Here is a 13,288-nt window from a genome sequence, read left to right as displayed (position 1 = left end):
CTTTATTTACGGGAGGTCTTTCTGAAACACCCTGTATATATTTTTCGTTTTATTCTTGTAATTGTAAATCTCTATATGCTCAATTTAGCCAAATAAATATCGAGAAAAGAATTAAACGATTTCAAAAAAGTATGTATGGTGTAAAAAAATATGCACAAAAGTTTTGGGATTTTCTTTTAGAAAAATAGGAAAATTTTTGTAATGAAAAATAACAAACGCAAATGAAAGCTTCAAAGAGAAAAAAGGATTTTTATATCAAGTATAATATTATTTTATTTAGAAATAGTGCATTATGCACTAAGATAATATGTAAGTTAATTACTTTAAACTGCCTGAAACAGTTTATAGAGTTATAATCCTTTTTTTCCTATGGATCCTCAAATGCATAATATGTTGATGTCACCAAGAATTTATAGGGGGGCGCGATAGAAAGAGGATCGCTCGGATGATGGTTACTTAAGTTGCCCATGATTATACTATACTGGTTTACCACTAAACTTGTTATAGTTGCTACTATTCATGAAAGTAACATGAGGCGGGAACTTTTAAAATATTATAGGAGAAAATAGTTTGAAAATGTTGAATTTTGTACTTATTAATCGTCTCAAAAATAACTTCATTTGTTTATAACTAATTTTTAAGCATAAATTAAGCAATATTATAATTATTTATTTGAAATAAATAATAATTTACATAATAATAATTAATAACCATTTATAAATATGAAATTTTTGGAGTGAAAAAATTAAATTTCATCACGATTATTGATTTATTGATTTTTTAATAATTTGTGGACATTATATTGTCGGACACTTATATCACTATTTTGTACAGTAAATTTAAAAGTGGAAAAAATTAAAATTAGATATGTGGTAATCGATTTATCATACCCTGTGAAAATTCCGATTTCCAGCTGTCGGACTGAAAAAACGCGATTTGAAATTTGTCGGACAACAATACTTTTTGACTGAATTAATTATTTACAATTAATTTTACTAAAAACTACCTATGTGGTAATTGATTTTTCAATACCCCGTCATTTTGGCATGTTTCGGCCGGTAGACACGTCTATGTCGGAAGAATTTATGTCGGACAAATTTAAATCGTCATTTGCAACAAAATTTCCAGTAACTTAAGCTAAAAAAAAAAGATGTGGTCTTGAACTTTTAAAGAACCCGGGAAATTGCCATGTTTTTGGACTTTTCCAAGTGGAAAAGCGGAGGAATCGAGAAAAGTCGCAGAGGAAAAGTGTGATAGACTCGTCAAAATGAAGCTCCTCACGAGTTATAAAGTATGTGATAATCAACTTTCCAGGGGAGGCCTGTACTGTAGACTATTAACAATATAAATATATAAATGTTTATATACAACTGGACATATTTCACTTTTCTTAATTTTTATACTCTGTCGTTGGACTGTATAATTTCGAACAACTGCACGTGATGGCTACAAGCACATACACACTTAGGATTGTAGAAAGCAAAATCATACTCCACGTAAACCGATAAACTGAAAATTAAAATAAATGTAATAAAATGATTCATTTTGACATGATGATGTATTCGGTCATTCTCATTTTGCCAAATAGCTCTAACTTGACTTTTTATTTGATCTAAAAAAATATATTTCAGTTTAGTATTTGAACTATTTTCAAATAGAGATATACATATGTTTTCAAGAGAAATTGATGATCTCTATGATTGACCTCCTTACTACAAATGACAGGTTTGAAATAGCCCAAAATGTATTTCTGCCTACTTCTGTTGTTTATTTGATATCGATTGAAAAATTATTTATTTTTTATAGGAATTCAAAAGACTGCCGATTATGTAAAAATAAACGTGGAGCAGGCTGTCAGGCCTCAGTTGGACCACCTGACAAGCGGCGACATCGTGTGCCTGTGGACGCCCGTCGTGTCCGAGTTCAACACGCCAGGAACTTGGAAGAGCAGCGACAGTTCCCTGATGATGATCAACCCGGCCCTCGACATTGGATTTGTCGGCAACAGAGAGGGCGTGGTAGTTTTAACGCATACTTTTCTCCAGTCCGCTCCCATTCATATACAAATTTATCCCGTCAGCGAGATAGAATTCTTGGACGATCCGAATATGATACTGACGAACGGGGAGAAGAAGAGCATCGTCAGGGTGGTGCTGGTTCTGCAGAGCGAGAAAAGCATAGGACTGAAAACAAATAATTTGGTAAATACAATTTTACTATAAAGCAATTGTTTATGTTGGAAATACATTAATCAAATGAGAAGAGTATTGAAAAAAATATAAAGGCATATTTCAATAATTCTAAATTTATTCTTTATCTTATATTTCTTTATTATATTCTTAATTTATCTCTTTAAATACATTGCTGGTACTGCAGCTTGTGTTTACCGGGTTCATACTATTGCCGTCCCACAGTTTTTGAACAACATTTTGCACTGATCTGATGTTCAGTTGTCTTTTGAGAGTAACTCCACATATTAATACCATATCTGATATTTCTTGATTTGAAGGCATTTTAAAATAACATAAATCAATCCATGAGAGCAAGCAAGTAACGTCCATGCCCATGCCGTGCAAATAACCATATTGAACTTGACCTAGTTACTACATTGTAAACAATTGATTAAATGGGGTGATGCATTCTTGGATATTTTTTTTTGGAACAAATAACACATTAGACCACAGGTTGCTAATTGGAAATTGTTTATTTTGTCCTGTATTACCCCTTTCAAAGAATGTAGTTATTTCAGAAATATTCTATATAAATTCTATTTTGATTTAACTAAAAACTAATATTTCACACAAAAAGTTGTGAAATTATGTTCCGTATAACAAACACCTACTCTTTAACTGATAACCTAAAATGAATATATTCAAGCTGTGACATATTTGTTCTTTCTCATTTAACCGAATTAGCATTGACCATTTGTTTTTTTGCCTAAACTAGATCAAACTCAGAAGTCATCGACACTGAGATTCACAAACTAAACACAGTGCTTTAAAAAAAATTGTATCAAACTCATCATTGAAAATTTGAAGTGTATTTTGAAAGTTGTTATTCCGTTTTGGGTAAATATAACCTAGTCCATAAGCAAAATGCTTCTTGTAAGGTTTTGATTTATTCCATGTTGCTGTAAGAGCCACCCGAAAAACTGAATTTTGTTGAGAGTGGTGTTGTGGCCATAAAACTCGAACTCGTTGCACATCAAATGGGTACAACCGATTTTCCCACAATGTTGTCAAACTTTTTTTTGACTCTGTTCAAATTATCGTGCAATTTTTCGAGTACTTGTTGGGTCTTCGATGACGAGATTCACAAGTGGTCCTCCCCTTGCACGTTTTCTGATGCTCTAGGTTTTCTCCCATTCCCTTTCTATGACACTTCCGTAAATCACTGTTATTATTAATTAATAAAATTAATGTTTGGTTTTAAATAATAAAATAAATTGGCATATCTGATGTTACATCTGTTCAAAAGTTTGTCCACCGACATGTAAACACATTTGGGTCAGTCTTGCTCAGTTACTACGAACTAACACAAATGCTGTCTTGTTTTATAACACAAATAATGCTTCACCATAATACAAATGTTTTCTTGCTTCACCATAAATTAAAACGATATCCATCAACTCGAAGTTGCTATACACGTAAGCCATTTTTCACACTAACTACTAAAAAACTATTGTAAACACTATGGCAACGACAACTGTAAAATCGGATTTCAGTATTCAGAGTCGCTGCGGCCACGTGGCTCTCCACACGTGTTACGAATGATGCTAGAGACTGCAGTTGTCCAGCTATGTAATGGTTGAAAGTACTACAACTTCAAAATTAAAAAAAAAATTTACAATATTGACTCCATTTCTCATGTCGCATCTATTCCCAAATTATGCATAAGTTGTGAATCACCCTGTATAAAATAAGAAAAGAAAGATATATGCAGAAAAATAAACAGAAGGTTTCTGTACTGTTTATTTTGAATAGGTGGGTAATCGACTTACTTGCTTGAATTTTCGGCAAGGTCCAGTTTGAAATTTTTAAAACTAACGAAGGCTGTAGCTGTCTAATTTTGGAGTTATTTGAAAAATAGAATTTAGAAAAAAAAATTGGACGAGGCAAATACTCCTTCCTTTTCAATTTGTCCTTACACCTTGCAAATAATTGTAACCCTTATTTTATTTCAGATTCAGGGTTGGAGATGCCGTACAGACGTTCGCAAACTAGTCAGCCCCACTGGCTTTAAATGTTTCGTAGAATTTTCCAATGAAAGCTCACCCATTAATATTAATCAATTCTTTAATGTGACCAACAGTTGGGTCCCAGAAACAGGTATATTTGTCAATTAAAAAGTTTTACTCTTCTAGATTTTTATTTGTTCTGTAACAAATTTTTTATATACGAACAAGATTGTTACAGTCGTTCGAAACTTATGAAATTTCTAAATATTTCAGGACAGTATGCCTGTGAGTTGACGAATTTGGGCCTGCACAATAGCGAAATAGCTGTTTTACAAACAAACGTAACCCTCTGGGCGACCACAGAAGATTACGAAACAATTTCCAAACGTCTGAACATAAAATTTTTGCCGAACTTCTTTGTTTTACCAGAAGTAACGCTTGCGGAAAATAGTAATACCGGTGAACTTTTCGTTGTTGGCCTACCGGAAGTTTTGCAGCAGATAAAGGTAAACTTTAATGAAACGCACATGTAGAATAATTATAAATATAGAAATATTTCAGGTGCAGCCAGCGGATAGCAGCATTCTTTTCGTTGGTAAGGGTAAGCAAGTTAACGAAACTGCAATTCACTATGACGTACAACTGATTGATTACCACTGGAGGTTGGCTAGCTTAGAAGATGCCATGGGTATTATTGTTTCGTCGCTGATAACTAAGCAGAAAGACAAGGTAAGCAGAATGGAAGCAAAAAAAGCACTGCGATTTAGCAGACAACGCTTTAAGTAAGATATAAGCCTACATAAAAACATATGATTGAAATATCTTTAAACATTATAGTTCTTAAAAAAAATTAATTAAAAAGATTTTTGTTAACCGGTAATTTTTTAAGGAAGCACCTTGATCTAAAGGTCTATTCATATACATCAGTCACAAAATGGGTTCAATTCCGAATAGTTCTATCATAATCCGGGCGAATTAGACTAAACACATGGCTGTTTCAAAAATCGGGCCTAACTCGAATTTTATGGGCTTAAAATTAAGTATAAAATACACAGAATAAAAGCCTAAATTTGTGTATTTGTAGAGGTCGAGCGTCATATTGTTTATAACAAAAGAAAAAAAATGTATTGCTTTTTTTCAGTTTTTGATTATATCTCCGAAAATAAGCCTCTAATCGACATGAGGTATCCTTATCGATTTTCTTCCTGAGGAAATTTGCTTCAAAGATAGGCTTTTGCGAAAGTTCGCAAAAATTTTTTTACATTGCAGAATTAGCTGTGAAAAAAAAAATTTGCAAAATTTTCAGAATTAAATAAAAAGAACAAATTTGAAATTGGATGAAACTACAGGAAAAGATAACCGTTGGGATGCTCAACATATACCCGCTATTCGGGCCCCGAATTTCAAAATGGCGGCTCATTGCAAAATTATAAAGTCGAAAACGTGAGCGCATATTTTTTCTGTCCAAGTCAAGATATCGAAATTTTGTAGAAAATGTTTGAAAGGTAATTACATTATCTCACGTCTATGCAAATTTCAGATTTTTAAGTTGCAAAATAAAAAGTTATTAAAAAACCAAAAAAAAAAACGGTAACTAGGGTCCTTATCTCGGCGATTTCTTAATATACAGATTGCAAACCAATTGCATCAAATAGTGCTCGATCCGACCAATAGGAGCGAAGATATTTTTTTCTTTAAACGGTATTTTCGCTGTTCTATTTAATATTTTGGAATAAACTTGGTCTCGTTGTAAAGTAGAAGACTTAGAAACTTGACTTTCAAATAACAAGTCGTAATATTAAATTGATCTGTTTTAAAAAAATTATTTTCAATTGGTTTTGTTGTAACAATTGATTAAAAAAATATTTAAGTATCCCTGTACCAAAATTAGTTAACATTTAATAAGTCCTAAAAATTATACAATGTAGATTGATATGATTTATTTAAAAACAACTGGCAACGTTGATAGTACATTAACACAACTTCACACACAAATTTCGGGTGCCTCGTTTGTGCCGCTCAGTGGCGGCGTACACAAGAATTAAAGTGCATTTTAAAAAACTAATTATAACTCGACTATTTATTTGATTAAAAAAAATAATTTCAGACTCGTGTTCAGGGTAACCTGTACTATTATCCCTAAAAAACTGACCCCCACTTAAAGTTACACCCTGTATAACTTGACAAATTCTTCTTCACTTTCTCATTTTTTTCCGTATCATGCACCCATTTTCATTTCTATGGCTTGTGCTCTTCCTCTTCCTCGTCTAAAATTATAACGATGACAGCTAATTCTTCTTTTACAAACTTTCCAGGTTTTCCCAGACGTAAAAAAAATTCAGGTCACTGGTCATTTTTACATACTGATTAGTGTTTATGCATTAATTTTTTTCTCGATTGGACTCCATAATCTTTTTTATACCGTAACAACCTCTTATAGCTGTTTTACATTGACAATTTATTCATGAATAAATTGACGAAGTTCTTCATGAATTAATTCACGAATTTATTGGTAAACAGTGTGGTTTTACACTGCTACAGACTTTATCAAGTTTTTCAACGCATGAATCAGTTCTACCAACGAATCAAAGAAGCAAATGAATTTCAAAAATGTCACCGTTCCATTCAAAATTGTAGTGATATAACAGCGGAACCATTTTGACATATATTATATAAATATTAGATTTTGTGTAAGTAACAAATCAGTAAAAACAATGCAAAACTAGCACGACGCCACACAATCATTTACATATTCCAATAACATACCCTCATTACTGATCTGAGGCTGGAAATCTGTTGGGTTGGTACTTCTGAACTTCACGAAGAAATTGATGAAAATTAGAACATGCTCTAAATCGTCAAGAACTTGATGAATAAATTCATGAAGTTATTTGACAGCAGATTTGGTGCATTACACTTGTCCAATTTATTGATGAAGCGACTTCATGAATTAATTCATCAATAAATTGTCAATGTAAAACAGCTATTATAAAGGTTTCAAAACAACAAATAGTTTTCCCTTTCAAGAACCCAGGGCCGGCTTTCAAAAAATTTCCAGTTGCAAAAATCAAATTCCCTGACTTTCATGAATATTTTTAAAATTCCCTTACTATTCCCTGTTTTTTATGAAGAATAACAAATTCCCTGACTTTTCCCGGTATTCCCGGTTTTTACGGTTGCTACGAATCCTGTGGATGTGTTTGAATATCTTGATCAGACACTAATGTCTGTGACTGAACTGTCTCGAATTGGAAACGTTATGGTCTCGAAACTGATGTGTACGAATAGAACTTAAATCAGATTATTTAATCTAAAATAGCTACTGTTGAAGTATGGTCCATTAGTTATGAGCAACTTAGTAAAAAAATATACTCGATTTTATTATGTAGACAAGGTAGTAAGGCTTAAGGAGGTTCGATAGATCTCTTGCGGAGCAGGCGGTGTGGGAGGGAAGCCTATGCTTATACACGGGAGTTTCGTTGTAGCACCAACCTTACATAAACAAATTTGAGCGAACTAATTATAATATATACACATGAAATTTATACAACACATATTAGCTTGCATATTGTATATTTTTCGTGTTTAATGCATGGCAATTAACTTTTTATTTGAATAAAAGTGTCTATTTATTCATTAAGAGCTTGTAAAATCTGGCAACATTGCCATTGCCATGGCGTGGTTGTAAAAGTTGGGTCAACTGTCATTACCGTCAACTGCGCTTCGCGCGTATTCCGTAAACATGAATGAACATCCAAGATACAAAGGAAAAGTAATGATTGAAAAGCAATATAAAATGCGTATGAAACAGAATGTGGATTGATGAGAAAAAAGTAAAATGTGCAAACCGAGAATCCATATGATAACTATCAAGAAGCTCAGTGTATGGCAGCGAGACGTCGCCTTGTCAAATTGAAGATTATGACAGAACATCTATACCGTTCGTTTTGCAAAGAGATTCTTGTTTGTTTAAAATTGCTATTATATTGCATTAGATCACGAAAAATTTATTTAATATTAATTATTACTACATATGTTTTCGACTGGAATAATTTTATAGTCTATAATTGAGCTATTCAAATATAGCGCGTCAGATGAAGCGTTAAATACAGCGTACAGTGTTGCCATATTCATTCCATTATCTCAATAATTACATTGCAAGTGCATATTTTGATTGTTTTAAAATGTTTAGTAATATTTAATTCTTTCATTACAATTTTATTTTCCCGATTCTAACAATTTTTAAGAGCAATATTCACGTTTCATTAAAGTTTTTTCCCAACTCGCATAAGAGCCTGTGTATAAGAGCATAATTTTTAATATCATTTTTCAAAAAAACTATATTGGCAATCGATCTGATATTTTTACACGAGGCAGTCTGCATATTTATTAACAGATTTCGATGGTTTTGAAAACTTCGTTACCATTTTTTTCCTAATTAAAAAATAAATTTTCTAAAAAAAATAAAAACAAATAAGAAAAATGAAATGGGAACACTGCAATGTTTTTTAAAAATTTTGGTTCTAAAAAACTTAATGTCTTGTAGGTCCTTGTGAAAGTGACTGGCGATATTGATAAACACCTTTGTGGACTTTCGAGATCTCCAGTATTCAGATTCCTACAACACTACAAATATGCGATAGCCATGGCAGGTGCCATGTTGTTTATTTTCCTGATAACATTCTACTGTAAGTATTTCAAATTTTTTTTCAGAAAGGACCCGTCTTAATATTCATACTTTGTAATTTATTTTAGTCTATTCCAATTACATGCAACCCATTGTGAACGTCAATGTCCATCCAACGCGTTCAATGTTGACATCTGGAATCGCAGGTAGTCCGACAACTAATCGTTGTGCGGCTAATATGTCGGCTAATCTGAGTAGGGTATCGTCTAACATCAGTCCCAACTCCAATCGGATCTGTAATAGGTTTAACTGCAATTGCACTGCACATAGCAGTAGAGAGCCGATCTATGGGGACGCTAGTACTTTCTACACTAGCAGTCCCGAACTACGAAGGAATCGTAGGATTATGTAAGCATGGAAGTCCTGTGTTCAAAACTGCCAAATTCAACTTAGTTTTATGTGAAGACTGTAAATATGACTATCATCAGGTTGTTGTACATATTTTTTTATCCAAATTGGACTTTTGTATTCAAAAGGAATAAAGTAATAAAGTTTAATTTTCCTTAATGTATCGCTTATTCCTCTTCAGTAATAAAAACACAATATATAGAGCCTTCATAAATGATTGCAAGCCACATGACCAGTAATTTTATTTCCTTCAAGTTGGCAATTCTGGTAAAATTTAAACAATAAGATCAAGATTACATTAAAATTCTGGTAAAATTTAAACAATAAGATCAAGATTACATTAAAACTAAATATTCTGTTTCACCGGCTGATGATTGGTGTAATTTTTCCATAAGATTCTATGCAACCATTCAGTGATTGCATGATCTCGAACATATACATAACAGTTTGTCATTGTTCATTGTAAATTAATCAATATTAGTGATGCTAAGCTCGGCGGCTACGTGGCTTGTAATCATTTGTACATCCTTAAAAAGACATGGAAGAACATAAAATTTAATACCATGCTAATTACTTTATAGAAGCCTTAATAAATTTTTCTAAAAAAAATATTAATTAACTAATATTTAAGAAATCATCTGCATATAATTTGTTTCTTCAGTATTGCGTATGCATCTTTTCTTACCTGTAGCATTTATAGTTCTATATAAATTTGTATTATACAGGACGTGACATTTTCTCCAACTCATTTGTAAGTAGATATTTCGAAGTTTTGTCATGAAATTTAAAAGTTATTACACATTTTTGAGATATTAATAGTCCAGACGGTATCTGTTTCAAAAAGCCATATTTGGGTGAATCGTATATCCACGGAGATTTTTGGCTTTAAAATATCACTAGAAATGAAAATTTTTCTATGCACATAAAAAAAAACGTGGGCTTAACTTTTGGCGGCACAATATGTTAAAAAAATTCGAAAAATGTCATATTTTTCTTCCTATTTATGTATTTTTTCAAGAGTTGACTTTAGGCGAAAATGGTAGAGGAAAAAAATGTTTTAATTAAATTTTTTACAAAACATGTCTAGTTACAAATCGAATGAATCATGTTTATTATGGTAAAAATCGAAAATCGCAAAAATGGGATTAAAAAACAATACTTTTTAGGGAATTTTTTTTGGGGTATTTAAATTGGGTATAGGACCTTTATACTTGTCTCGAAAAAACTTCATGTTATGTAGAATTATCACACCAAATTTCATCAAAATCGGTTCGATAAATTTTGCATAATAATTTTGCAATCCAGATTTTGAAAAAAAAATGCAAATTTTTAAATTTTTGCACAGCAAAAACCAAGGCCCTTAGATACTTGAAAATTTAATCACATATAGAAGAGCTCTCAAGCTTTCAAACTTTTTTTGAAAAATTCGAATCCGTGAATTAGGAGAGCTCTGGCGCTTGTTCAAACATTGGTAGAATTTTTGTACTTATAAACAATTAGAACTTTGTAAATATTCAATCAAATCAAATTTTTTAAAGCAGGTTTTAAAAGTTCTTGGAAAGACGCTTCTTTTTAAAAAAACAGAACGATTGATCAATTACTTAGTTACGTAATTATAGCTGTCATTTACACTAAATGTACTGGGACATCCGGGCTAATTTTTCGAAAAATACCTTTAGTATTCCGAGTACTTACTTATGTCTAAATATAATTAATACAAAAACAAAACTGATATATTGAAATTTATAAACAATGTGTAGGGATTTACCTACACCACTTAAATATTATTTTTAATTCAAATGAGAATGATGTTACATTTTAAATTGCAAACACCTATTAGGAATTACCGATAATCTCATTACCTGCATTTATCCATACCTACCGCCTTTAATCCTAACAATTAGGAATTCCCAAATTAGTTTTTAATGGCATTCCCGTGTGTGNTTTTGAACTCGCCGATTCAATTTCGAGCAGGCCGAAGCGGCCGCGCTCTCTGCTTCCTCCACCACCACCACCCGTACGATTTTATTGAATTTCAATTGCATAAATAACTTTAAACACGTTTTAAAGTAGGTTGCCAATGAAGAAAAGTATTGTAATCTTAGACCTGGTAAGTACTCGGAATACCAAAGGTATTTTTCGAAAAATTTGCCCGGATGTCCCAGTACATTTAGTGTAAATGACAGCTATAATAATAATAATAATTTATTGTCTTTTTTTACATACATAATTAACAGTACATTTCAAGTAATGGAACACATAGAAATAAACAATAAACTCATCAGTACTAAAATTTCGTCATAAAAAATTTTTTAGTGAAATTATAAAATGATTTGAGAGACATTAATTTAATATTCTCGGGCTTGAAGAAATGAACCAATGTATTATATAAATTTATTTTGGGTTTATTGTCTCTAGTTATATTAGTCCTAGAGAAAGGAACTATAAGGGCTCCACGGTGCCTAGTATAATATTCATGTACACTAGAGTGTGTCGGAATGTTTGGCAAATTTTTATGAACTAGATACATACAGTGATTCAAGTAGATATAGGCAAGGAAGTGGCAATATCTTATATTTATGGAAGTAAACCCTACTATGAGTATAGTTTGGTACACCTGCTATAAGACGAACAGCGGCCTTCTGTATCACAAATGATTTGATAGCAAAACGAATTACCCCACAAGGTAACTCCATAAAATGACTGTGAATCAATGAAAAATAATGTAAAAGATATATGTTGAGTGTTAGATACAATCAATTTTAATCTATTCGCTGAAAACCAGGTTTTTGCTTCATTCAAGCTGTCTGTGCTCAAATTTCCTGGTGTTAGAATAGTAGTGTCAACAGCAAAAAGGACGCAAGTACCACTAGAAATATTTGTAGGTAAATCATTGATATAAATCAAGAAAAGTATTAGTCCCAACACAGATCCCTGAGGAACTCTTACAACAAGAGAAGAGTAGATAATTTATTGTCCAATGCTGACGCTGACACAATGCTTTCTACCTAATAGATAGGTTTGAAAAAGATTCACACTTTCTCATGGCCACTTTTTGCCCTCTATCGAATGACATAATCAATTTTTATATGTAACGTTTCGTCTCTCCAGGACCATCATCAACTCCATTTTTTAAATACGACACTAGAAATTTTATTACATTCTTTGCCAAGCCTTTATGATCCCCAATACTGTACTGCTTTAGCCCGAACCAGATTCAGATGTTTTGTCTCGAAAATTCATCTTCAGCGTATTTGTTCCGAATTTATTTAAATGTTTTATTTACATTTCTATGTTTATTGAATTATCGTACACTGTAAGTGTCGTTAGACCCTGTGAAATCCATAATTTAAATTGCTTAAAGTACTTTTTACAAAAGTTATAAAATAAGTTGATATACATATTTCTTACTTGATTTTAAACATAGATAGTGTTTTTCGATGCCAGGAATTTAGTTATGCAAAAAATATCCAACCTCTCAAACAAGATGCTACTGATATTGCAGAAAACGACTCTAAACTAGCATTGATTATGCTCGAAGATTATACCCTCATCTGTGCCCTCATGATCAGTAGTAGTCAATAATTATTCGAAACACAAAACTGACAATGATGTCTAAATATAATTAATACAACAACAAAACTGATATATTGAAATTTATAAACAATGTGTAGGGATTTATACCTACACCACTTAAATATTATTTTTAATTCAATTGAGAATGATGTTACATTTTAAATTGCAAACATCTATTAGGAATTACCATAGAAAAAATAATATACAAGATAGAACGAAATCTCCCTAAATAATCCACTAAACCATTACCACAGCGCCTCTGGTGATTTGGAAGCCTAACTAATGCATAATGTAGACAACCGTAGATATGCATATGTACATTTGGTTGCCTAATTTAAGTGCAGTATTTATTGTTGCCCATGGGTATTANAAAAGTTCTTTACTACCCTGTAATGCCTTGCGGTACGTCTTCGATGGGCTACCCTGTATAAAGAAATGTAAGACATATGTCAAAATGTTTTCAACAAATACTTATTTCAGCTCTAGTATTGATTTACTTT

The 13,288-nt window shown here is 32.0% G+C and overlaps 1 protein-coding gene across 1 annotated transcript in view; it reads left to right on the top strand.

Annotated features, from left to right (window-relative positions):
- LOC108915643 (nuclear pore membrane glycoprotein 210) overlaps positions 1-9,371 on the top strand; it is a 33,265-nt gene extending 23,894 nt beyond the window's left edge. Inside the window, exons 13-18 of the mRNA XM_018721735.1 lie at positions 1,807-2,201; positions 4,184-4,328; positions 4,451-4,683; positions 4,739-4,906; positions 8,724-8,865; positions 8,933-9,371. Of these exons, the coding sequence (XP_018577251.1) occupies positions 1,807-2,201; positions 4,184-4,328; positions 4,451-4,683; positions 4,739-4,906; positions 8,724-8,865; positions 8,933-9,216 (1,367 nt within the window). The 3' untranslated portion in view covers positions 9,217-9,371. The remainder of the gene's footprint in view (positions 1-1,806; positions 2,202-4,183; positions 4,329-4,450; positions 4,684-4,738; positions 4,907-8,723; positions 8,866-8,932) is intronic.
- The last annotated feature ends 3,917 nt before the right edge of the window (positions 9,372-13,288 follow it).

This window comes from Anoplophora glabripennis, unplaced genomic scaffold, assembly GCF_000390285.2.
Source record: "Anoplophora glabripennis isolate ALB-LARVAE unplaced genomic scaffold, Agla_2.0 scaffold1525, whole genome shotgun sequence".
NCBI lineage: Eukaryota > Metazoa > Arthropoda > Insecta > Coleoptera > Cerambycidae > Anoplophora > Anoplophora glabripennis.
Note: the sequence above shows the minus strand (reverse complement) of the source record. Positions and strands in the feature narration are given on the sequence as shown.